We start from the raw sequence: 27,954 nt of genomic DNA, 5'->3' as shown, positions 1-27,954 counted from the left end.
GATACCTTTATGGGTAAGAGTTGTGAGGGGTTGAGCGATCTTCGAAAATCCCTCGATGAATCCACGATAGTATCCCGCCAATCCCAAGAATTGACGGATTTCGGTTAGAGTCTTGGGTATAGGCCAGTTCTTAATAGAGTCCATCTTGGCTGGATCAACATGAATTCCAGCTTCATTGACCACGTGTCCAAGGAAATAGACTTCGCAAAGCCAAAAGTCGCATTTCGAGAATTTGGCGTAAAGTTTTTCGTTGCGTAGGAGTTCCAGAATAAGACATAGATGTTGCTCATGTTCTTCCCGACTCTTCGAGTAGATCAGAATATCGTCGATGAATACGATCACGAATTTGTCGAGATATGGTTTGCACACTCGGTTCATGAGATCCATGAAAACCGCAGGTGTGTTTGTCATCCGAAAAGGCATAATAAGGCGATATTGACCGATATTGGACCGATATCTCGGCAGGGGACCGATAACTGATATACTATGTGAGATATCGGTTATCGGTTCCTTGCCGAGATATCGATGCAAAATGTCGGTCAGAATATCGGTACCGATAATATCGGCGATATTGACCGATATTTGACCAATATATCATTGATTTTCCCGATATCAGTACCTTTCTTCCATAGTTATCAAAAGCGACCTACGCGCTCAGGCGAGGCGCAAACAAAACGCCTCTTGGCAGTCTAGTTGCGCTCTGGCAAGCTTCTGGCCAAATTCTGGTCGGATTCTGCAAATTCCGGTTTTAACAGCTCTGAACGTCTAAATATGGTTTGAAACATCCAAAAAGTTGCCTGAAATAGCCTAAATTGCAGTTGTCGGAGTTGCAGGTTGTTGGTGAAGGAGGAGGGATAGGAGAAGCAAGAAAATGTAAAGGATAAGACCGTGGGGAGTGGTGGCGTTGTTTGGGCGAGGGAAGCTAGCCAACGCTGGCTAAGCCACTCAGGGCCAGCGTTCGTGTTGGCGTCGCTGTGGAGCCAGGTAGGGTGATGTGGCTAGCCATGATTGGACCTTCATTTTTAAATCTCAACTATTTAAAAAAAATAATAATAAACCAGCCAACATGGCTGCCCAACGCCGCTAACCCACGCCGCTTCCATACCCAACTTTTTTTAGGGTGGTCCGGTGGATCCCACTATCGCCACGTGTCAAGCAAAGCCCCCAACCCATGACACCTCCCCCCCCCCCCCCCACACCCACTCACTCCCTGTAGTCTAAGGATAAACTTTTATTTTTAAAATAGGTGAGTCTTGTGTTTTGTGGATTCCCGTATGGTTCCAGCTTGTGTTCTTGTGTGGTAACAGTAACATTTACATGACTTGTTACTGACTCACTGTATGATGCAGTTTGCTTTTTAATTTTTATATAATTTGGTTTAACTTTATTATTTTTAAATATCTTTTCTCAATTGATTCTATAATTTGAACATTGTTTTCTCATCAGAATTCAGATTTGTTTTATATTCTCTTTTTTTACAGGCAGTGGCGGACCTACCCTTTGGCCAGGGTAGGCGGCCGCACCTGTTGAAAATAAAAATTTAGTGTATATTTTAGGCAAAAAAACCCGACCGCACCCCTTGAAAATATGGTAGAACACCTCATCCGCACCCCCAGCAAATAATTTCTGGGTCCGTGTTTACAGGTTACGGTCATATTTTTTATTAGTTATACAATAATCTTGTGTTGTTGTAGAGAATAATTATTGTTTAGAAACTATTGTTTATACAACCTAAAAGATTTCTAAACCCCATATATAATAGCTTTTGTTTATTTTATTCGAAGAATAATATTAATTTTCTAATACATAATATATTTTATGTTTTTTTTTTTTCATTTAAGTGTGCTTTTTTTTTTCTTAGATCCTCGCTTTTTTTGCGCTTTGCGCCTAGGCCACAGACGAGGCCTATGCGCCTGACGCCTTTGATAACTATGCTTTCTTCTTAGTTCTACCATTCGTCTTTCTTCTTATTGTTTTTATCAGTGTTTTAAGTCTTAATTGTTAGTGTTAAATGTTAGTGTTTTAAGTCTTAATTAGTTCCAACTTGCTACAATTGTTAGTCTTAATTTTAACATGATAATAATTATGCAGTTGTTTGTATACGTTTACAAAATGATTATGTGATACTGATTATGAATAATTTTAACATGTATGATGGGCCTATGTTGTCACAACTGTTGGCTTGAAATGTCGAGTTGACTGCTTATTGTTGCAGGGTGTATGACCAGATGCCAGAGCCACGGTGGGTGATTTCAATGGGCAGCTGTGCAAATGGTGGTGGATACTATCACTACTCATACTCTGTTGTTAGGGGTTGTGACAGAATTGTGCCAGTTGACATTTATGTCCCTGGTTGCCCACCCACAGCTGAGGCTCTTTTATACGGGCTTCTTCAGCTGCAGAAAAAGATCAACAGGCGTAAAGACTTCCTTCACTGGTGGACCAAGTGAGACCTGCATCATGTTGTGTATTCGCTCTTCCTGCTTATCTATTCGTGTAGAAAGAGCAATTATGAGACACCTCAAAATGGTTTTGTATGTTTTTTTTCTCGTTCTTTGATATTATGGCTTGGTTAATTTTGTTAAAGATGGGGACTGAATAAGGCACCCAAAAATGACTCTTGAACAATATTTTTTCACGAAAACTGTTGTTGACACGTAATTCACTTTTTGGTGCTTAATTGTCTCCATGAACTTCAAGCTTATATATCAAATCAGTCAAATTCTACACGCTTAAACAGGTAATTTTATAGTTTATAAGCATGTTCTTAAACGATTTGGCTAAGGAATTTTATTTTAACAAACAGTGAAGTTTAGTGGACTTCTGGAAGTCCTTATAAGTCCTTATAATGTTTTAAACAGTGAAGTTTAGCGGCGCAGCTTGTTGCCCGTTTACCAACTATCTCGATGTAAATTACCTGTTTATTAATAATTATTAAAAGTTTTTCATAAAAACTTGTATCAGTTCTCAAATAGTGTTTTTGAATGTGTATGTGTTGTCGAATTATTGAAACTGGGAAAACTCGGTCAAGTTGTCCCTTTCAAGGTGTCTAAATTGGGTTAGACAACCACAGCCCCTGACCTATTCTTCATGTATTGTTTATGCTCTTATAATCAGGCGGACCCAAGGGCGGGTTGGGTGGCCAAGCGCCACCCTTAAAAAATAGTGTATTTTATAGGCTAAATTCCGATTGCATCCGTTGAAAGTTTGGTTGAACCCCTTCGCACCCCTAGAACATAATCATTGGTCCGCTAACAATATAACACAGCAAATCTAGTTTATTAAATCCAGAGACTTTGTATGTATAGTTTGTTGTCGCCCCCTTTAATAGATCTATGTTTTATATAAAACAAATTTCATAAATATGACTAAACTTGTACTTAAGTGAAGATTCCAAATATATGGATATACTTTTGCAAATAAAGCTATTATTATATCCTGAAAAATGAAAAGTGATTCATCATGACAAATTAAGAACAAAGTTTATTTAAACAGCGCTCGCGATTATTTTAAGGATAGAAAGTAATTCCATGGAAGCAATAACTATAAACTTCCTTTGTTGTTATATACATGTTAGATGTTAGGGGTGTGTAGAAAACCGAATTAGCTGACCCATAACCAGGGCTAGCCCTTGGACCATTCAAATGACGAGCTTCAGCCCCCAAAATATATTGATGTATAATTAGATGGCTTTGTCAAATAGTGTTGTAGTAGTTTACCGGTAATTTGATGGCTTAGTTCGAATCCAAGCAGCTATGTAATTAAATTTTTTTAGATTTTTTTTATAAATAACGGACAACCCCTTTAGCCCTAAAAAGCCCAATGCCGTCCTGTAACTATCTGATTTCCTTCATGTTTGATATCATAAAAGTGAATAAAGGTGAATGAAGAAAATAACATAAACCTTATTATTTAAGAAATATACTTGGTTAGACTATTATACATATCCATTAGGAACATGTCAACACTAAATCACACAAATCCTTTGGATCAACCATTCATGTTAAATCCAATAATTTCTTTTCCGCAAAGGGGCCCTGCTTTTTGAATTCGCTTTAGACCCCATAAACGTTGAGTTGGCCCTGCCCATAACTGATGAAACCGAACCAATATAACCGAATTGTACCAAAAAACGGGTGTGTCGGTTTAATGATTTTCTGAAAACCAACAATAGTAAGACAATGACTGTGATTAAAAGATACATTAGCGTCATCCAGAATTCCAAATATCGATTAACTTGAGTAGCATAGTTCAATGATAAAAATTAATTCCGATAACAAAGAACTGAATGGGTTTGAATATACATTGAGAGATTTTGAGTAGGACCATAAAATGAATGGCTTATAGCCCTATTTTCTATTCTTCGGTGTAGGATGTTACGTGCATAATAATTTATTTTACTTTTTATTTTATTAAGAAGGTGCAAGTCAAAGTTGTTATTAGTTTCTGCATAATTTTAGGAGAACATGAGTAGTGGGTAGTTTAAATCTTTGTTTCTATTTATTATCCATGTAGGTAGTTTGTTTGTTTTATGAATGAAAGTTATCAAGTTCTAATTATCTCTCTATTTTCTAGTCTGGCTTCTATCTATTTTCTTTGGTGAATTAATCAAGAATCATATCAGTGGTATCAGAGCGGTCTTGATCCACTTCTATGGACGCTCAAGAATGGAACAAGTCTTTGGATCGAATCGAGTCGTTGATTGTTGAGTTAATTGATTTTCTCAAGAACCGACCTCGGTTCCTAGCCCCTTCCACCATTGCCGCCACACCACCACCAACCGTTGTCATCAAACCACCTCTATCAACCATTACACTACCACCAAAATCTGCACCGAAACCAACCCCTTCACATTCACCACCTCCTGTTGAACCAACCCCTAAACAGAGATACCCCCACCAAAATACCCCCCATTTATATTATGTTTTTCAGAAATCAACCCCAAACCAATCACTATGGAACGCGCCGTGTAAACCCGCATCGACGCCAACAATGACTCCAAAACAAGCCATATTACTAGAAGAGTTTTCAATAAAAAGAGCTTCGTTCACTTACTTATACACGCCTGTTAACAAGGGAGCATTAGCTAAAGGTGTAACCTCGGAACATGATTGGCGTCCACCGTGGAACGGGATGGAAACGACTACGAATGCTACCGTACGAGTTGAGTGGCGCCCACCATGGCATTGTGTCAAGATCGTTCGTATATCACCGGACGAACCGAGTCACGACCGTCGTGGTGTCTTCATGTGTCACAGTTCATCCTTGAGGACAAGGATAGTTCAAGCGGTGGGGATTGTTACGTGCATAATAATTTATTTTACTTTTTATTTTATTAAGAAGGTGCAAGTCAAAGTTGTTATTAGTTTCTGCATAATTTTAGGAGAACATGAGTAGTGGGTAGTTTAAATCTTTGTTTCTATTTATTATCCATGTAGGTAGTTTGTTTGTTTTATGAATGAAAGTTATCAAGTTCTAATTATCTCTCTATTTTCTAGTCTGGCTTCTATCTATTTTCTTTGGTGAATTAATCAAGAATCATATCATAGGAGTTGGACTCACAGTTTTAATAGGACCACTGTGGACTGTGGAGAGAAACTTATGAGAAAGACATGCCCATCCCCAACCCTTAATAGGGGTTAGAATTTTTGTGGTAGAAAATAAAAACATCTTAATTGTTGACTAAAGGTTCCTCTCAGCCATTGACTTGTAAACTTAATTAACACGGCAATAGGAATGCATATATATTTTCATTACCAAAGTTGAGAAAGCATAAATAAAACCAAACTTCATTGATAAATAAAAAAAATATATATCATGTGGGATACTATTACGCATCTTCTCAGTAGTATTATGCTGCTCTTTTTCATGTTGTCACAAACCACCACTGCTAGTGCTAATGATGCCAACAACAAGTCATTAGAGGCAAAAGCTTTGCTTGCTTGGTGGCCATATGCAAATGCTTCACTTGATCACTGTAACTGGGAAGGAATAACTTGCAATGATGCAGGAAGTGTCACTGGTATATACTTAGTTGGTCATTACCTTGGGGATGGAACTGGTCTTGGAAGCCTCAACCTCTCTTCATTTCCAAACCTTGTTAGCCTTGTTATTGGTAGATGTGGTGTTGAAGGAAGCATCCCAGAGCAGATTGGTTTGCTCTCAAATCTCAACTTTCTTTCACTTCGGGAGAATCAACTCACAGCTAACTTACCCATTTCACTCACCAATCTCACCCATTTAAAATACCTTGATCTTTCTTATAACAATTTCAGTGGTAACTTGCCTGTTTGGCTCACCAAGCTTTCCCATTTAGAAAACCTTTTTCTTCATGATAACAATTTCAGTGGTGAGTTACCTGTTTCCCTTGCCAATCTCACCCATTTAGAATACCTTTATCTTTATGATAACAATTTCAGTGGTGAGTTACCTGTTTCCCTTGCCAATCTCACCCATATAGAAGTCCTTTATCTCAGTAATAACAAACTTACTGGTCCAATCCCACCATCTTATGGTTCCATGCTCAGTCTTAGAGTCTTAGACTTGAGCACAAATCAACTCAATGCATCCATCCCTAACCAAATTACTCATTTGCAAAACCTATATGAATTGAATCTGGGTGACAACAATTTTGATGGTCCAATTCCCTCAAATTCTAGTAACCTAGGCCAACTGAAATTTCTAAACCTTGGCATGAATTCCATAACTGGTCCCATACCTCCAGATATAGCTAATTTGATTAACTTACAACAACTGGACCTTAATCATAATAGTCTTGTGGGTCCCATTCCCAGAAACCTGTCAAGACTTTCTTACCTTGATATTTCATCAAACCAGTTGTCTGGTAATTTGTCTTTTCAAAATCCATGTAATCTACAACATCTAGACCTCTCTATGAACCAGATGACTGGAGCTACCAGAAGTCTTCTTGTTTGCAGTCTTTTAAAGCACTTAGACCTCAGTAGTAACAATTTTGTAGGAGAACTTACATATTGGGATTTCCCGGAATTGGTGTTCTTAAATCAGTCTCTAAATAAGAATCTGACTGCAATCAGCCACAGTCCTTCTTCAATCCAGAATAGAGAACCTGACTTGTCGTGCAATGCTTTAAGTGAGCAATCAACCTGCAAAGCACATATGCTAAGACAAAAAGTGGTCCACCATTTGACCATTTTTCTTCCCATCATTGTGGGACTTTGCTTTTTGCTTCTTGTTTACATGTGTTACAAAAATCACAATTCCACAGCTAAGAAAATCCAACCAGAAACAAAAAAACATGGAAATGTGTGCTCAATATTGAATTATGATGGAACAATTGCATATGAAGACTTCATCACTGCTACAGAGGATTTTGACCTCAAATACTGCATTGGAACTGGTGGCTACGGCAGTGTTTATGAAGCCAAACTGCCTAGCGGTCAAACATTTGCTTTGAAAAAACTCCACGGTTTTGAAGCCAAGCAACCAGCATTCGACCAGAGTTTCAAGAATGAAGTCCAAGTGTTGACCAACCTAAGGCACAAAAACATTGTCAGACTCTATGGTTTTTGTTTGCATAACAAATGCAACTTCCTTGTATATGAATACATGGAAAAGGGGAGCCTGTTTTGCGCCTTGAGTAACAGTGAATTAGCTGTTCAAGTGGATTGGATCAAGAGGGTGAACATCATCAAAGATGTGGCTCACGCTTTGGCGTACATGCATCATGATTGCAGCCCTCCTATTGTTCATAGAGACATATCAAGCAACAACATTCTCTTGAACTCAGAACTGGAAGGATTTGTTGCTGACTTTGGAGCAGCCAGATTGCTCGACCCAGATTCCTCCAACCAAACAGTAATTGCAGGAACTTTGGGATACATTGCTCCAGGTATTTGTACTTAATCTCACACTTCTTTTATGTGCATTACTCTATTAGCTGTTAAAATTTGCTCACGGTCCTTTGGTATATACGTTCGTGCAGAGCTTGCGTATAGCATGATTGCGACTGAAAAATGTGACGTGTATAGCTTTGGGGTGGTGGCGCTTGAAACAATTGGAGGGAAACATCCTGGAGACCTCCTCTCATCCCTGAACTATTCGACTAGTCGTGGTACAACTTTGGAAAATATAATAGACAAGCGACTCCCTTATCCAACCGATAGATCGATTGAAAAGGAAATTGTGCGTGTTTGTAATGTAGCAGTAGCGTGCATTCTCACAGATCCAAAGTGTCGGCCGACAATGATAGAGGTGTCACGGGAATTATCATGTTGAAGACATCATATGGGCTATCTCCAAGCTCTTTTCATATTGTACTTCTGTCACTGTGAAACAAAACTTGAAACATTCTAGTTTATAATAAGTGCAGTTCACTTTTTTATGTTTAACAATTCAACACTTAACACCCCTCCATTAACTGACATAAAAATCACACCGACATTGCTAACAGGGCGCCTGATAATCGTAATATTACATAGCTTGTTTAAAACATACAAAATAAGTGTTTGATAATGTAATACCCTAAAAAATCTATACATCTACACATATAATAAAAGAAACCACTTTTAGGACACTTGTCATCATATAAGGCCATGTCTTATGGATAATTATAATTTTAGTTTAATCTTTTCTAATTAATTGTAGATAATTCCCCTACTAAATATTTCTTTAGTTTAATTATTACTTTTATATTTATCTATTTACTTCAAATTCAAACTTAGTTATCTAATTTGATATTAAAGTAAATTACAATTTTAGCCCCTGTGGTTATATCATTTTTACCCTTTTAGCCTAAAAATGATTTTTTTAACATCCGAGCTCTCAATGTCTTTTTGTCTAACCCTTTTGGACTCCGACGTCTTTTTTTTAACCCTTTTGGTTGGGGCCAAAAGGGTTAGAAAAAAAAGACGTTGTGGGTTCAGATGTTAAAAGATTCGTTTTTTTGACTAAAAGGGTAAAAGTGATATCACCTCAGGGACCAAAATCGTAATTTACTCTTGATATTAACTATATATCTGAACGTTTTGTTCAGTTTGATATCAAATAGATTTTACAAAACATAAAATAAAATTAACTAATATTATTTAGGAAAATTGGTATTTAATAAACCAACCTTTGCCCAGTTGGTAAATAATAATCCAACGTACAGAATTGGTATATAATAATCCTACCTATCGACATGTTGGCACTCAATGGACCTCCGTTACTTTTTTTTAACTGAAGTTAGTTTTTAAGTTTTATTTATTACACAAAAAGTCCCTGTAGTTGTAATTTACTAGTTTTAACTATGAGTTAATAGCCAAAATGGTCCCTGAGGTTAATAGCCACTGCACCGCCACCACCACCACCACCACACCGCCACCGCCACAGCACCGCCGCCACCACCACCACCACCACCATCGCCATAGCACCTCCACCACCGTAACCATCGCCACAGCACCGCCACCCGTCAAGACTAGCACCACCGTGCGGCGATAGTGGTGGTGGTGGTGGTGTTGCGGTGGTGATGTGGCGGTGGTGGTGGTGGCGGTGCGGTGGTGGTGGTGGCGGTGTTGTGGCTATTAACCCCAGGGACCATTTTGGTTATTAATTCATAGTTAAAACTAGTAAATTACAACTACAGGGACTGTTTGTGTAATAAATAAAACTTAAAAACTAACTTCAGTTAAAAAAAACTAACGGGGGTCCATTGAGTGCCAACATGTTGATAGGTAGGATTATTATATACCAATTCTGTACGTTGGATTATTATTTACCAACTGGGCAAAGGTTGGTTTATTAAATACCAATTTTCCTATTATTTATTATTTCTACATTTACAAGTTTAAATAAATGGTTAAATTTATTGAGACTTCGTTACATTTACAAGTTTTAATACACAGGGTTTTTTTAAGAATATATATTTTTTATTATTTAGTAAAGAAGATTACATTTATTCAACCCGTGCAATACACATACTTTTAAACATGTAACTTTTTTTATTATTTGGTATATAAAATTATATTTATTCAACCCGTGTAATAAATGAGGTTTCTTAAAGATGTATTATTTTATTATTTGGTAAACAATATTACATTTATTGAACTCGTGTAAAACAATCGCTTTTAAAGATATAACTTGTTTGTTTAGTATATAAAATTATATTAATTCAACCTATACAATATGGTTCTTATAGATATAACTTTTTTTATTTAATATATAAAATTATATTTGTTCAACCCGTGCAATAAAAGAGGTTTCTAAAGATATATTATTTAGTATATAAAATTCATGTATTCGACCCGTGTGATACACGGAGTTATAACCTAGTTTTAAGTTAAAAATAAACCAATATATAATAATAAGTTAATATTAAAATGAATATTCGTATGGTCGTGTGAATAAATTACCAAACAAAAATATCGACATTGTGGTGGATAGAACTCATTAGATAACTTTCTTAATATCTTTACAACTTGTGTGGATGAAATTCCCATTTGTTTGTGATATGTATCCATATATGTATAACATTATCTTTTTTTTAACAGCAAATTTAGAATACTGACAGACCACTGGAGTATCATCGTGCCACCAACGGAACCATCTGATCATATCCATCTCCACAAAGCATCATGCCTATACACCAATTCAGGAGAAAACCCAATAATTTGGGAAATACTCCTCTTGTAGGAATCAAACCGAAGAACTATTAGTCCCAAAGTTCTATCTTATCTCAAGATGCCATTAGGCTATAACATTATCTACATACACATTTGCATGTCTCAAATTATCTTGTAATATTTTATGTGAGCACCATCCACTTGGTTTGAACTAATGATGGTAAAGTAGGGAAGTTGGATGGGTTTGAATAATGAATGAAGATGGGATTGGGTTAGGATACGTATAGGTCAGGATGTGTATTATAAAAAAAGGGTTGGATGGGTAATGGGTCAAGATGAGTTTGTGTTAGGATGGGTTTGGGTTAAGATAGGTTCTAAAAAATAAAAAAAATCTAAAAAATCCGAAAAATCATAAAAATTCGGAAAATTCTAAAAACTCATAAAAAATCTAGAAAATCATAAAAATAAAAAAAATCCGAAAAAATATAAAAAAACAAAAAAATTCTAAAAATTCAAAAAATTATAAAAATAAAAAAAAATCTAAAAAGTCAAAAAAATCAAAAAAAAATCTAAAAAATCAAAAAAATCTAAAATAAAACAAAAAAAGTCTAAAAAATCATAAAAATTAAAACAAAATCCAAAAAACCCTAAAAAAATAAAAAAAAATCAAGAAAATTAAAAAAATTTAAAAAATCTAAAAAATCATAAAAATTCTAAAAAATCCAAAAAATTCTGAAAAATCTATAAAAATTATAAAAAATCATAAAAATTCTAAAAAACTAAAAAATTCAAAAATTCTAAAAATTCAAAAAAAACTCTAAAAAATAAAAAAAACTCTAAAAAATCAAAAAAATTATAAAAAACCAAAAAATCATAAAAAATAAAAAAAATAAAAAAATTCTAAAAGATCATAAAAATTATAAAACATCTAGAAAATTAAAAAATCAAAAAAAAAATCCTATTTTTTATTTTTTAGAATTTTTATATTTTTTGGATTTTCTTAGACTTTTTTGGATTTTTTCAAAATTTTATGATTTTTTTACTTTTTAGAATTTTGTTATTTTTTAGAATATTTATGGTTTTTTTGAAATTTTTGATTTTTTATGATTTTTTTGGTTTTTTAGAATTTTTTGTAATTTTTTTGATTTTTTGGATCTTTTTATTTTTTATGAGTTTTTTTAGTTTTTAGAACTTTTATGATTTTTTAGAATTTTTTTTGTTTTTTTATGAATTTTTTTGATTTTTTAGAATTTTTTGATTTTTTATTATTTTTTGGAGTTTTTAGAATTTTTCTGATTTTTTTAGAATTTTTTTGATTAATTAGATCTTTTTTTATTTTTATGATTTTTTTTATTTTTTATAATTTTTTGGATTTTTTAGAATTTTTATGATTTTTTAGAATTGTTTTGATTTTTTAGATTTTTTTGGTTTTTAGAATTTTTCAGATTTTTTTTTATTTTGTAGAATTTTTTTTATTTTTTAGATTTTTTATTTTTTATGAGATTTTTTATTTTTTAGAATTTTATGATTTTTTAGATTTTTTTTTTTGATTTTTTAGATTTTTTTTTATTTTTTAGATTTTTTAGGATTTTTTGATTTTTTAGGATTTTTATATTTTTTATGATTTTTTTAGAATTTTTTAGGATTTTTATGATATTTTAGAATTTTTTTTTTTGGGATTTTTTTTTAATTATTTTTAAAATTGTTTTTTAATTTTAAACGAAGAACGACGGGAGTGTACTACGAGAGATATCTACGAGTAGTAATTAGTTTAGTGATTTTATCTTATACCCATCCTGACCCGTTTGGGTTTTATCTCATACCCATCGTGACCTACTCTTTTTTTTTATCCACCACTCCATAACCCATCCGAACCTAGTGACTAATTTTGTTTGGCCCATCTTAAAATTTAAAATACCCATATCAACCCAAAATAGAATGAATGGGCTTGTTTTGCCAGATCCACTTAGGACATTAAACATTTTAATTTTAGACTAAAGTGATTAAGATCACTAAACTCAAAAAGAGATTGGCCTCCTTTCTTTTTTGTTATTCTTTAGAGATCGAGGATGCAGTAAACAAACAAAATGACAAAGGAAAATGGAAAACACAAAGAAAATAGCGAGGTTAAACGAATCTTAACTTTCTTTGGTTTTTTTAATCATTTGGATGTGGTGTTTGGGATACTTTGTATCTTTTAGGGTCTGTTTGGTATAGGGTAATGGAATGGACGGGTGAATGGAATGGACGAGGTAATGGAATGGATGAGGTAATGGAATTAATTTTTACCATTCCATGTCTTGTTTGGTTACCATGTGAGAATGGAATGAATCATTACTTTTTTGTTGTTTGGTATGCGAGAAAAGACGAAGGGATAAAATCGGAAGGCGGTGGTCAATGATGCGTGGTGATTGTGGGTGGTGATAGGTGGCAGTTGTAGCAGCGGTGGTGCTGGTGGGTGGAGACGGTGGCGAGTGGAGACGGCGACGGGTGGTGACAACGGTGGTGTTAGTGGGTGACGGTGAAAGTGGGTGGCAGCGGTGGCCAGAGGTGGTAGTGGTGGCGACGGTGGCGACGGTGGTGGCAGGTGGTGGCGGCGCGTGGTGGTGGTGGTTGATAGCGATGACGAAGGTGGGTGGCGATGGCGGCGGTGATCGGAGGTGGCAGCGGCGATGATCGAAGGTGGGTGGTGGCGGTGATCAGAGGTGGCAACGACGATGGTGGATGGTGGCGGTGGCGGGGATGGAGGTGGGTGGCGGCAAAGACGGTGGCGGGTGACGGTGGTGGCGGGTGGCGGCGAAGGCGGGTGACGGTGGCGGATGACGGCGGTGGTGGGTGGTGGGAACGGTAGTGAGTTGTGCTGTTGTTAATGAAGGGTGAAGAGGGAATGGAATGGAAAAAAAACAGGGGGCAGGGATGGAATGATTTTGAGGGAATGGAATGCATTTTGGAATGGGCGATTCCATTCCATCGACCAACCAAACACTCTTTTCTTCATTCCCTCTCAATGGTCCATTTCATTTCACCTCTCATTCCTGCATACCAAACGCTACCTTACTTTTGTCTTTTGGTATTATGGTTTCTTACTAACAAATGAAGCTGATCCGTTTTTTGGTTTTGACATGGTATTTTGTTTTGGTCTAGATTCTGGAGTCATGCGTTTGTTTGTAAGGCTACACGGTATGGATATTAAATGGATATTAAAAGCCGAACCCCACATATGTTTTGCTTTTGGGTTTTGACCATGTCAATACGCACCTACTTTTTATTTGTTTTTGATAAGCAATTACTTGAACATTTTTGGGTTTTGACCATGTCAATACGTCACATACTTTTTTTTTGTTTTTGATAAGCAATTACTTGAACATTCAGTTAATAATTCATGGGTTGGAAAACTTCCAACTGTAGCAATCATGTTGCTTCTTACTTTTTACTTTGTAACAATTTGATTAAAAGTAACCAACTGGAGTATATACACTATGGTAACAAATTTTGATATATCTCGCTTTTTCTAATGTTAGTATTTATAATACAATGGTTCATATCAATTGGTAACAGAGATTAGGTAAAAAGTGGAAAATATCAAAGCGGTTGAGTACCAAAAATCTGGTACCGATACCGATACCAAACCGTCAGTACCCACTACTCCTCAGTTTCACTATCTTGTTTGGTAGCTTTTAGTAATTAGAACATTTTGTCAAACTAATTGGATGGATAAATTTCTTCTTCTTAATCAATCGGATTAGGAACTAAGCACTACCATCGGTTCAGTACATATGAGCTGCTTTGTTGTCCAATCTGGTTTTTTTTTTTTTTTTTTTGCTTCCGCCCATTTTAAACACTAAAAACCCAACCAATAAGGTGCATGTGTGTGAGTTGAGCGTGTGAAGAACCGAAGAAGCTGAGGAAGAAGCCAGAGACCAATATGACCCGACCCGACCCGTCCTTTATATTTTGTTCCTTCCCAATATCACCGGCTTTTTTTCTCATTATAAAATAGTACTTGACCCCAAACAGCCCTTAACCTTTCATTAGAAGTCCAAATGAATTTTTATTAATGGTTTTAAGTAGGTATGAAAAAAAAACCTAGACCCCATAAAAAAACTCAAAACCGATTTTATTTATACCCGGATATCCTATACCTGAATCGGGACCAACCCTACCCGTAAGGCATATATAGGGTATACATTTTGATCTAGGATATTTTATATGTTAGATATTTTAATTGTAATAATGAAAATACCCTTGTTTTTTCGTTAATTTTAAACTGAGGTTAGTCATAATACCAAACTCAAATATTGTTACTTTTCGACTCCTCGACTACCATGAGATTGTGCCCCCTGATGCACGGGAACCCGGGATAAAAGCCTCGATTCGTCCCTTCACCCAGATGTCTATCGAAAATGGCCAAGCAGGAATTTAAGTTGCGTCTCCACTAAGGTAATGCGTAGTGGGGCGTTTTAGCCCCTCATAGCGCCTCCGCCGGTATGGCGCCTTGCACACCAAAACGGTGGGCGCTATGCCCAAAAAAAAAACGGCGTGAATATTATCGCGGCGCCATGTGTTGATGATTTTGATTTTTGACCGTTTAACAACGGTCATATTTAATAAAAAAAATCAATTGTTTTAAGTTTTCACACTATATATACCCTCCTACTCTTCCATTTTTTTTACAACTCAATACATTTCCACTCTCATTCTCTATATATTTTTAAAAAAGGTAGTCTCACCTTATTAAAAAAAATGGGTTCCCCGTCGGAAGACTCTTTCACCGAAATTCACCGAAAATTTTTTTCGCCCGACGAAGACATGTACTTTTGTGATACAAGCATTTGAGCACATTCGGCCTACTCCCCCTCCACGACCCATCTTGCGACGCACCTATATCTTGCGAGATCGTGAAGCCGCGAACGAGCGTTTGATGAAAGACTATTTTGATGCGACACCGGTTCACGGACCGAATGTTTTTAGACGACGTTTTCGGATGAGCCAAAGGTTATTTTTGCGCATTAATAATGATTTGGAAAATAGGTATGATTTCTTTAAGCAAAGAATGGACGCGCGAGGATATCTAGGCTTCACCTCAATTCAAAAGGTCACATCCGCCTTACGCGTATTATCATACGGAAACACGTACGACATCAACGACGAGTATTTGAAGATGGCGGAGAAAACAACCCGAGATTGCTTGGAACATTTTTGCTATGGTAATTTTTATTGTCTTTTATTTATTTACTTTTACATATTTATTTTTTAGTAGCTTACATATTTAAAAATTAGTAGCTTACTAATTTTTAAATTTTAGGTATATGCCAGTTATATGGAAAACGTTATTTGAGAAACCCCACTTGGAACGACCTTCAAAAAATATATGAGGTGCATCTAGAAAAGCATGGAATACCCGGCATGATTGGTAGCTTGGATTGTCGTCAATGGCGTTGGTATAATTGTCCAACCGCATGGCGAGGTCAACATACACGGGGTGATCAAAAAGGGCCAACTTTGGTATTACAAGGTGTTGCGTCATACGACCTTTGGGTTTGGTCGGCCTTCTTTGGTGTAGCCGGGTGTTTTAACGATATTAATACGTTAGAGGCTTCACCATTAATAGAGGGCTACATTTCTGGAACTATACCAAAGGCCGGTTTTCATGCAAACAGGAACGATTACGAGCATGTGTAGGTCCCTGTTTCGGGATCCAATCCGTGATTTTCATGATAATGTTCATAGATGGAAGAGATAAAGAGATGATAAACAAACAACTTTTGTATTAATCCGGTAGTAAACATTACAAGTCGGCCCGATTACATGGAAACCGAACTAATACCAAAGAAGTATACATCCAGGGAGAAATCAAGTGGTGATTTCTCCCGGTGAGGACTCAAACCTCCTATCACTCTCTAGCACACACTTGTGCTCTCACTCTTATGTTTTACAAGACAAGGTGTTGGTATTTATACCAAACACAGGTTGCACAGTCGAAGGATCAAGCTGACTGGTCGACAGATCATCTGTCGACTATCCAGCTTTCGAAAGACACATACATACCTCGAAGGATCACATATCCTTCGAGGTCCATCTTCATCCTTCGATGGGTATCTTTCGAGCTCATCGAAGGATATCATCAATCCTTCGATGCCTTATCCTTCGACACCAACATTAACAACCATAACTTGTCTTGCAACAACACACGGTCAACCGAATAACCCTCTCGTTTGACCACTTCAAACGAGTGGGTCTATACACGTTCGATAGACCGTTTCACTAACTATTACAAATTCAGCGTAAAATAATAACTAATCTATTCGACAAGCATCGGACACAAAATCTGCATCAACAAATTCCCCCTTGTCCGTTGCTGTCGAATGCTGAAAATGCAACTGCAATCAATCTTCAGTCAAGTATTCATCTTCTCTGTGTTGACAAATTCCCCCTTGACCGATGATCCAGGTAAGTAGTATCTTGATGCTCATTGTAAAATATTTCCCCCTCAGAGTGCGCGCATCCGTGTTGAGTGTTGTGCAATTTCCTCAAAGGACTCAATTGACCGATCTTCCGCTGATCTTCCAATACTCCAACCGGCATTTGATAAGGGTTCCATTCTTTAACAACTGCATCAAGTCTTGATCTTCAAGCATACTACATTGATAGAGATTTCTGGTGAACTGTTTTCTGTAAACCGTCTTTGTGGAATCGACCAAGTAATGCACTTTAATCTTCAGCATCAACACTCAGGAAAGTCAGCTAGACCAAGTGTATCCCTTGCAAGCTCAACCAAACGGCACGCTTAGTTGAACTACATCCAGATCTCATTGTCTCGCCTTTGTGAAGTCGACCACGTAATGCACTACGGATCTTCAGCATCAGTACCCAGGAAGTCAGCTTGACCAAGTACATCGTTTGCAAACTCAACGAATTGAGTTACCCCCAGATCCCTGTAAAATCCCAAAGAAACATCAAACCCAAAACCGAATCCTGCAGGTCTTCAGCCTTGAATTATCAACTTCCATAAAGATTCCCCAGGTCTTCGGTAAACAGCGCTTTGAAACAACTGTCGACTTTAGATACCTGTATGTTTCCGTGCAAAACCCTTCACGCTGGCTGGAGAATTAATTAAAATCCTCAAATATGTGTCTGTGCAAAACATTCCACGCAGAACCCCCTTGTCTCACCAGAAAATCACAAACTCTACCACCTGTGATTGCGTTTAGAGATTTACCGAAGAAATTCAACAAATGAAAATTTTTATCCCCCCATTTCTTTGGTAAAATCTCTAAACCTTAACAGATTCTTTCCACTTCAAAGAAACTGTCGTCAAATGTTCACCAATTCCCTCCACTGAGCGGAACTGTCATCAATCTTCATTGAATATTCTCGGTTCCGAAAATTCACGAACATGACTTTCTTCTTTGCATAATCTAGTTGAATAAGAGCGTCCCCTGGTACCCCGTAGGATCTGAATTGTATCCCTCCAAAGAATTTGTGAACTCGTTAGGACCGGTATTGACATTCTAGGTTCATTCATTCGTTACCAAATGCGAGAATATGACAATAAACAAAAAGATTTCTTCGTTGCATATTCTAGTTGATAAAGAAATTTCGCCTAGTACCCCGTAGGATCCGACTTGTATCCCTCCAAAGACTTTGTGAACTCGTTAGGATCGGTATAGACGTTCCAGGTTCATACGTTCGTCTTCAAATGCGAGAATATGACAATAAACAAAATCCTTTCGAACATTTCCGAATAACCGGTAACAATCATAAATACTGATGTGCGGAAGCGAACATACCGTGTTGTTTTTGGCCCATAATAGTCGCGTTACCATTTTTGCCATTGCATCGGTAACCGTGACTACCCCACAATTTTTCAAACATCAAGTTTTCATCATCTTCTGTTTTCATCGTTCCGAATCATTCCGCGCGCTCCCAAAATCCATACAAATTTTGACCTTGATATTAGGAGCGCGATTCAGATCAACTCCGCAAATACCCGACCCCACTCTGCATCAAAAACCTTTGTTCCAATGGATTTTTTTTTTTTTTTTTTTTTTTTTTTAACTAGCAAAATATAACTTTAGGCGCTAGATTTTCACATTGATACACTTTGTGTGGACGCGACTCGGCTTGGTTCGACTCGGTTTCGACACGGTTATGTCCGGCTCAAGCCCGACGTCACGACATTCCTCCGTCGTGCGCCCCAGAGTTCGACACGCGAAGCACGGAGCGCCACAAACCCATTCCCGTTTACACCTCACCATGACATCACATTAGTGATGTCATGATGATGTCAACCTTTGTCCTATGTTGACCAAATGAAAGATTGAATACCCACAACAAACAACGAATATCATTTGATGTCTTGGAGGTGCATTGGGCTTGCTTTGGGCTGTATTGGCTGAATTGAGTTGTATGGGCGGTGATCATAAACAACAAACAATCAACTTATTGGTTAATTGGGGCGGTGACTTGAGCCAAGAACACACACATTTAATTTAGGCACTTGGGCGGTGCACATGGGTGTTGCCTTGGGCAGTGTACACAAGCAATAAACAACAAATTTTTTTTTTTTTATTTATTGATAAAGTCACTGTGTACGATGTCCTTCGAAAAGTCACTGTTCTGTCTGCTCTCTATCAATTAATACAGACACAGACAGGTATCCATAGCCCACTTTTTGACTTGATAAAGTCACCACCGCTAAAATTGACCAACCCTATACTTCCATTTAGCCGACAACAGTTGTAATCTCTTTCCCCAAAGTCAGCCGATAAACATCATCTTCATTTTGTCTTTATTTTCTTCTCTTGTGTGATGATAACAACAGCCGACAACAACATCAACCCCAAAAGTCAACAATTTTTCTTGTGTGACAGCTGTTTCCACAACCGAAGGATGTATCCTTCGAAGTTGTTGAAATAATTATCCTGTGACAGCTGTTGAAATGATCTTTCGAAGGTGTTGGAAGTTTCGAGCACAGATCTTTCGGTCTCGAAAGATGATTCACAGATCAGTTTCTGTCTTTCGAACAGATTTGATCTTTCGAGGTTGTGAGATAATCCTTCGAGAAAAGAATCTTTCGAAGGTTGTGAAGTTGACTTTTCTGGCACATGTCAGATCTGGATCTGACACACATCAGCTGCTGTCAGAACTGATCTTTCAAAAATTTGACCCTTCGAAACAAGAATGATCCTTCGAAGATAGTTGGGTTGACCCTTCGAATGAGTGGCAGACCTTTCGAAGTTCTTCACATCTTTCAACACATGAAGATGTGAAGAACATCAAGAACACAGACATCTGGGTAAATTTGCAGATTCAATGAAAACGTTTGTACACGAATTTTGATGAAGAAAACTTGAAGATTTAGGAGAAAAACATAAAACCCAACACTCGTTTTATCACAGATCTGGATATTCGGGTCCAGATCTGAGTTTTTCTCACTTTCACCATTTTTACATCTTGAACAAAAACCCACAAAAATCACAGATCTAGAGCACATGTGACTTAGTAAACGGTTAGTTTTACTAAATCGGGCACCATGGCTCTGATACCAATTGTAGGTCCCTGTTTCGGGATCCAATCCGTGATTTTCATGATAATGTTCATAGATGGAAGAGATAAAGAGATGATAAACAAACAACTTTTGTATTAATCCGGTAGTAAACATTACAAGTCGGCCCGATTACATGGAAACCGAACTAATACCAAAGAAGTATACATCCAGGGAGAAATCAAGTGGTGATTTCTCCCGGTGAGGACTCAAACCTCCTATCACTCTCTAGCACACACTTGTGCTCTCACTCTTATGTTTTACAAGACAAGGTGTTGGTATTTATACCAAACACAGGTTGCACAGTCGAAGGATCAAGCTGACTGGTCGACAGATCATCTGTCGACTATCCAGCTTTCGAAAGACACATACATACCTCGAAGGATCACATATCCTTCGAGGTCCATCTTCATCCTTCGATGGGTATCTTTCGAGCTCATCGAAGGATATCATCAATCCTTCGATGCCTTATCCTTCGACACCAACATTAACAACCATAACTTGTCTTGCAACAACACACGGTCAACCGAATAACCCTCTCGTTTGACCACTTCAAACGAGTGGGTCTATACACGTTCGATAGACCGTTTCACTAACTATTACAAATTCAGCGTAAAATAATAACTAATCTATTCGACAAGCATCGGACACAAAATCTGCATCAACAGCATGGCTACTACTTGGCCGATGGTATCTACCCTGAGTATTTGATTATTGTTAAAACGTTTTCTGAAACTTTCGATGAAAAAAGAAAGTATTTTAAAAAATTACAAGAGTCTTCGAGAAAGGATATCGAGAGGTGTTTTGGGGTTCTACAGCAACGATGGCATTTTATCAGAAATCCTTGTCGCATGTGGCATAAGGATAGAATACGAATGACCATGTATGCTTGCATCATTTTGCATAATATGATCATTGAGGATGATAGAAGAGCGATATGCCAAAACTATATTCCCGAAGATTTAGTCGAAGGAACCCAAGCGACAATGGAAGAGAGACTCGCAAATGCTCAACTATTGCGATCTAGAGAAATACATAACACGTTGAAGGCGGATTTGGTTGAGCATGCTTGGCGATTCGCCCAATTCGATGCAACAGTGATCACGACGAAGATTCCGAGGAAGAAGAGGTTGAGGAATTCGAAGACGGGAACTTTGATGACGTAGGTTTGGATGCTGGAGAAAACGAAGAGGAAGAAGGAGAGAACGAAAATGAAACCGAAGAATAAATTTATTTTTTAAGTGTAATTTTTTTTATTAACTTTTTTTTAATTTTAATGTATTGTTTTTTATTTAATGGAATGTTTTTTAATTTTATAAAACTTATAAATTATTTAAAAAATGAAAATTAAATTAATTTAGTAATGATGACAAAGAGGCTTTATGACTACGGCCTCAAATTGCATAACGCCCCATAAAGCCCCTTGCTGACGTGGCATGCCACATGTCGCATAACGCCCCTGAAAGGGCTTTATGACTACACATGCGGCATGTGTAGTCATAAAGCCCTTTCAGGGGCGTTATGCGACATGTGGCATGCCACGTCACCCCGGGGCTTTATGGGGCGTTATGTAATTTGAGGCCGTAGTCATAAAGCCCCTGTGTAATCATTACTCATTTTTTAATTTTTATTTTTTTAATTCATTTGTAAATTTTTTAAAAATAAAATTCATTTCATTAAATAAAAAAAAGTACAATAAAATTAAAAAACATTAAACTAGAAAAAAATAAACATTAAACTAGCATAAAAAAATTACACAATCAAAGATTATATTTTTTTCAATACATATGACCGGGTCCTCCGAAACATCGATGAAAGCACGGGTTAACGCATACTCCTCTTCGGGCTCCCACGTTATCACATTTTTTTTCGCTCGGGTGTTGGTTTCCACTTTCTTTTTATGTGCCCGTTTTGCTTTTCCTTTTCCTTTTTGCGTCTCCGGTTGCGTATCCGGTACCTCGGGTTGCGTCTCCGGAACAACATCGGGTTCGTGTAGTGGGGAGCCGAAAGCTTGAGCCGACCCAAACGCTTGAGACGACCCCATCCCATCCGTGTTTTGATTTGGGTTCCACCCGTAGAGATTAGGGTCCCATGATAGCGGTTGGTTCAAAAGATTCATGAACTCGGGACTTTGTTGATTGTAATCAAGAAAACCGGAGCCGAAAGGGTTGGGTCTAGTGGGAACCGGCGCCACGGGGCGAGTAGGATTACCACTTTGGTTTGGGTCCGCACTAGATCGGGGAGGAATGAAGCCACAGTTGAATGGATGCATTGTATAAAATATCAAGAATTCTAAAAAAATATGGAAGAGATGAGAATGTTTGAGTGTGTGTGGTAAAAAAATAGGAGAGGAGAATGATTTAAAGGAAAGGTTGAAAAATAAATTGAATTTTTTTTTATTAAAATGACCGTTTGTAAACGGTCAAAAATTCAAAATGGTTCCTCTTCACGCCGCGAAAAATATATCACTTCAAAAAAATTTTTGGGCATAGCACCCTTTGGGGTGGTGTAGCCGGCGCCATTACGGCGTTATAAGGGGCCAAAACGCTCCACTACGCATTACCTAAGGAGGGTGTCCTTGTCTACTACCCTAGCTCTCTACTACCCTAGCTCTCTCCAATCCTACATTGCCTCATCATTTTTACCCTAAACTACTATCAAACCATCAAGACACTGGGCAGCACTCCTTTCAACTACCTAGATTTTTTTTAAATATAAAACAAATCCGAACAACAAAAATTAACAAAATTATACTTTCATTAAAAATAAAAATAATATACAATACGTAAAGGGTCGATAAAAATCATAAAATAAGTCTATTAGTTAAAAATTTGGCATTATGTTATTATTATTATTACTTGTTATTTGATTTTTGTTATAATACTAGTTGATGCCCCGCTCGTGTTGCGGGGATGGCCGAACAATTCTCAATCAATTAAGAAAATATTATTATAATTTTGTTAGAAAAAAAAACTAAAACGATGACAAGACCGTAGTTCTGAGCTCAGAGCAAAACTGTAGTTTGTCAGGATTAATGAGCGAGTGTTAGGCAGCTACTTGACATGGAAAAAAATTAAATCGAGTCAACCAATTAAAAAAACACTTTTATAGTTTTGCTAAAAAAATTAAAACGATAGCAATACTGTAATTTGAACTGAGGGCAAAGTTGTATTTGTTGACTAGGGTAAATTCGTAATTTGCCAAAAGTTAAAGTGATGGCAATATAATAAATGTGAACCAGAGACAAAATCGTAATATAACTTTGCACTAAGGACAAAATCATAATTTTAAGCTGGAGATAAAACAATATTTTTAATTTGAACCAGGGCAAAATCAAAATTTTGAACTGAGGGCAAAATCGTAATTTTGAATTGGAAGCAAAAGCAAACTTTTATTTTGAACCGGGCAAAAACATAATTTTAAAATGAAGGCGAAATCATAATTTTTGAAACGGGGCGAAAATGTGAAATCGTCATTTTTAGTTTGGGGCAAAAGCAAAAATTTATTTTGAACTGGAGCTAAAATTGTAATTCTAATATGGGGATAAAATTATAATTTTGAACCGATGGCAAAATCGTAATTTTGAGTGAGAGACAAAAGCATAATTTTATTTTGAAGTGAGGGCAAAAACGTAATCTTATTTTAAATAAAGGACGGATAATTTTATTTTGAAGTGAGGGCAAAAACGTAATCTTACTTTAAATAAAGGACGAAACCGTAATTTTAAAACGAATATAAAATGATAAAATGCTTGGTCTAATAGAGAAGTATCACCAGCTACGTGACACTATTCCCCTTACTTGTATTTGTAAAGGTAGGAAATTAGCTGAATTTTAATTTATAACAAACTTATTTTTCAAATGAAATTAGTCTCAAAAAATATTATAATAATGTACATGAAAGCCAATTCAAGCCCTTAAGAGGGGTTAGAAATTAAATTAGGAGAAAGCGACTAACGTATGTTTTGGAGAGAAAGCGACTCAGTTTGGACTAAATTTTCCACGTTGACATTGACTTAGATAAGTAGAACGTTTTGGGGGATATACACATATTAAATACTTCACTTTGCCAGATTTTTAGTAAATTACTTCACTTGTTGATAAACGTTACTATGCCGCCAACTTCCTCCACTAATATTACTTCTCCTATGAAGATTCCCACTCGTCGCCTTCTTCTTCTTCTTATGATTCTTCTCTTTTTCATGTTATCAGAAGAAACATCTGCCAATGGTTTCAACAAATCATTAGAAGCAAAAGCTTTGGTTGCAACTAATTGGTGGCCACAACATGTAAATGTTTCAGATGCTTATTGTAATTGGGATGGAATCTATTGCAATGAAGCAGGAAGTGTCACAGGTATATTCTTTTACAATCATAACCTTGAAGGTTATCTGGGAAGCCTCAACCTCTCTTCATTTCCAAACCTTGTTAGCCTTGATCTTATTAACTGTGGCCTTGAAGGAAGCATCCCAGAGCAGATTGGTTTGCTCTCAAATCTCACCTTTCTTTCACTTAATGGGAATCGACTCAGAGGTAACTTACCTGTTTCCCTCACCAATCTCACCCTTTTAGAAGTCCTTGATCTTTCTTACAACAATTTCAGTGGTGAGTTACCTGTTGCCCTCGCCAATCTCATCACTTTGAAATATCTTTTTCTTGATGATAACAATTTCAGTGGTGAGTTACCTGTTTCCCTAACCAATCTCACCCATTTAAGATACCTTTGTCTTGATAAAAACCAACTTACGGGTCCAATCCCACCATTTGGTTCCATGGTCAATCTCACTGTCCTAGACCTGAGCACAAATCAACTCAATGCATCCATTCCAAACCAAATCGGTAATTTGCAAAGCCTAGATACATTGAATCTGGGTGACAACAATTTTGACGGTCCCATTCCCTTAAGTTTTGGTAATCTAAGCCATCTGAGGTTTCTAAACCTAGATATGAATTTCATAAGTGGCCCCATACCTATAGATATAGCAGATTTGATGAACTTACAACATGTCGACCTTAATAATAATAGTCTTGTGGGTACAGTTCATCCTAAATTTGGAAATCTTTCTTACCTTGATGTTTCATCAAACCGGTTGTCAGGAAACGTGTCGTTTCAGTATCCTTGTAATCTAGTGCAGCTAGACCTCTCTATGAATCTATTCACCGGAGATATCGCAAGTCTAAGTAGTAATTGCTTTGGCTTAAAGTACTTGGACATTAGTATGAACAAACTTACAGGTCCAATCCCACATTCTGTTGGTTCCATGGTCAGTCTAACACTCCTCGACTTAAGCGCAAATCAACTGAACGGATCCATTCCAAAGGAACTTACTAATTTACAAAAGCTACAAACGTTAAATCTGAGTGTCAACAATTTTGAAGGTCAACTTCCTTCCAATTTTTGTAATCTAAGCCAATTAAAAATTTTAAACCTTGGTATGAATTCCATAAGTGGCCTCATACCTCTTGATATAGCAAGTTTGGAGAACATAGAACATGTCGACCTTAGTCATAATAATCTTATGGGTCTCGTTCATCCTGAATTTGGAAAGCTTACTTACCTTGATTTTTCATCAAACAAGTTGTCAGGAAATGTACAATTTCAATGCAATGCTTGTTACCTGAGGTATCTAAACCTCTCTATGAATCTTATGACGGGAGCTATCACAAGTCTTCTTGATTGCAATTACTTAAGGTCCCTGGACATTACTAATAATAGTTTTGTCGGAGAAGAGCTTAATCGTACGGAGTTCACAGAATTGGTTATCCTAAACCAGTATCCGAATAATTTGACTGCAATCGTTCCCAGTCGTTCTTCAGTCCAGGATAGAGAAAGTGGCTTGTCATGCAATGCTTTGAGTGGACAATCACCCGGCAAAGAACATATGACAACACACAAACGGGTCCACCATTTGACCATTTTTCTTCCCATCATCTTGGGACTTTGCTTCTTGATTCTTGTTTACGTGTGTTACAAAAATCACAATGCCACAGAAAATAAAATCCAACCACAAACAATAAAACATGGAAATGTGTGCTCCATATTGAATTATGATGGAACTATTGCGTATGAAGACTTCATCACTGCTACAGAGGATTTTGACCTCAGATATTGCATTGGAACCGGTGGCTATGGTAGTGTTTATGAAGCCAAACTGCCTAACGGTAAAACATTTGCTTTGAAAAAACTCCATCGTTTTGAAGCCGAGCAACCAGCATTCGACCAGAGTTTCAAGAATGAAGTCCAGGTGTTGACCAACCTAAGGCACAAAAACATTGTCAACTCTATGGTTTTTGTTTGCACAACAAATGCAACTTCCTTGTATATGAATACATGGAAAAGGGGAGCCTGTTTTGCGCCTTGAGTAACAGTGAATTAGCTGTTCAAGTGGATTGGATCAAGAGGGTGAACATTATCAAAGATGTGGCTCATGCTTTGGCATACATGCATCATGATTGCAGCCCTCCTATTGTTCATAGAGACATATCAACCAACAACATTCTCTTGAACTCAGAACTGGAAGGATTTGTTGCTGACTTTGGAGCAGCCCGATTGCTCGACCCGGATTCCTCCAACCAAACGGTAATAGTCGGAACTTTAGGATACATTGCTCCAGGTATTTGTACACAACTTAAGCTTCTTTTATGCCTATTAGCTATTGAAATTTTACTAACAATCCTTTGATAAATGTTAACATGTAGAGCTTGCTTATAACATGATTGTGACCGAAAAATGTGACGTGTATAGCTTTGGGGTGGTGGCACTTGAGACAATTGGAGGGAAGCATCCTGGGGACCTCCTTTCATCCCTGAACTACTCGACTAGTCGTGGTATAACGTTGGAAAATATATTGGACAAGCGACTCCCTTATCCAACCGATAGTTCAATTGAAAAGGAAATTATGCGTGTTTATAATGTAGCAGTAGCATGCATTCTCACTGATCCAAAGTGTCGGCCAACAATGAGAAACGTGTCTCGGGAATTATCATGTTGAGGGCGTCATTTGGGCTATCTCCAAGTTCATTATATTTAGAAAAACCCTTAATTATACTTGTGTCACCATCAAAGTTGTAAGCTTGAAACTTTCACACTGTTTGAAATGTGGATCTAAATGTCTAAAATCTATGAACTGAAACATGCTAGTAAATAACAAGTGCAGTTCACATTCTTCTCTCTCACAATTGAACACTAAACCCCTTCACTTCATTAACTTTAAGTAAACAGACACACTACTACAAATCTATTAGAAGAAACGATTAAACTTAATTTATGATAGGTATATGTACTTATATTCGTATTAGCTAGAACTCGGATCATATTGATAAGTTATGGTGGGTATAATAAGCGGGTATATTCGAAACTGCCTATGACAGTTTTCCCGCTTCAATTAACCGCCAAATTTGTCAAGTATATAAATGAAAGGACCGGCAACATTAACCGGTACCAAGACACTCAATTCTCTTCGATAATTGTCTGTCCATTCATTCGTTATTGTTTTGTTAAAGTATGTCAAGTATGTCCGCTGCCAACAGACGTTTGAATCATCTGAATGATGATGATGATCTGATTAAACCATGTTCAACCCCAACATGTGGTATCAGAGCCACGGTGACATCCCTTCCATGCCAACACTGCCAAGATGAAGAAACCAGACTGCAAAAGAAAATTCATCGGACAAAATTGTGTTATTATTGTCATCGCCCAGGCCACTTCATATACGAGTGCAAATCAAAGGAGAATGATGAAAACACACAACTTGTCTCTCAAGCGGTAAATGCAGGGATACGAAAACAAAAGGAATCGGTAGAAGAAAGGAACGAGATGATTGTG

General features: G+C 37.0%; 1 protein-coding gene and 1 pseudogene across 1 annotated transcript; both read left to right on the top strand.

Annotated features, from left to right (window-relative positions):
- Window positions 1-5,782: 5,782 nt before the first annotated feature.
- On the top strand, window positions 5,783-8,369 carry LOC110929869 (MDIS1-interacting receptor like kinase 2). Its single transcript, XM_022173055.2, has 2 exons — window positions 5,783-7,870; window positions 7,964-8,369. The coding sequence occupies exons 1-2, from the start codon at window positions 5,818-5,820 to the stop codon at window positions 8,254-8,256; spliced, it is 2,346 nt and encodes a 781-aa protein (XP_022028747.1). The 5' UTR covers window positions 5,783-5,817; the 3' UTR covers window positions 8,257-8,369.
- A 15,866-nt stretch (window positions 8,370-24,235) lies between these two features.
- On the top strand, window positions 24,236-27,275 carry LOC110929870 (annotated as a pseudogene).
- Window positions 27,276-27,954: the final 679 nt, after the last annotated feature.

Source organism: Helianthus annuus, chromosome 3 (genome assembly GCF_002127325.2).
Source record: "Helianthus annuus cultivar XRQ/B chromosome 3, HanXRQr2.0-SUNRISE, whole genome shotgun sequence".
Taxonomy (NCBI): domain Eukaryota; kingdom Viridiplantae; phylum Streptophyta; class Magnoliopsida; order Asterales; family Asteraceae; genus Helianthus; species Helianthus annuus.
The sequence above is the reverse complement of the archived record's forward strand: the minus strand, read 5'-3'. Positions and strand labels throughout refer to the sequence as shown.

Coding starts and splice junctions, on each gene's coding strand:
- LOC110929869 (XM_022173055.2), top strand. CDS start 5,818: ATGTGGGATACTATTACGCATCTTCTCAGTAGTATTATGCTGCTCTTT. Junction 7,871..7,963: donor TTTGGGATACATTGCTCCAG/GTATTTGTACTT, acceptor ACGTTCGTGCAG/AGCTTGCGTATAGCATGATT.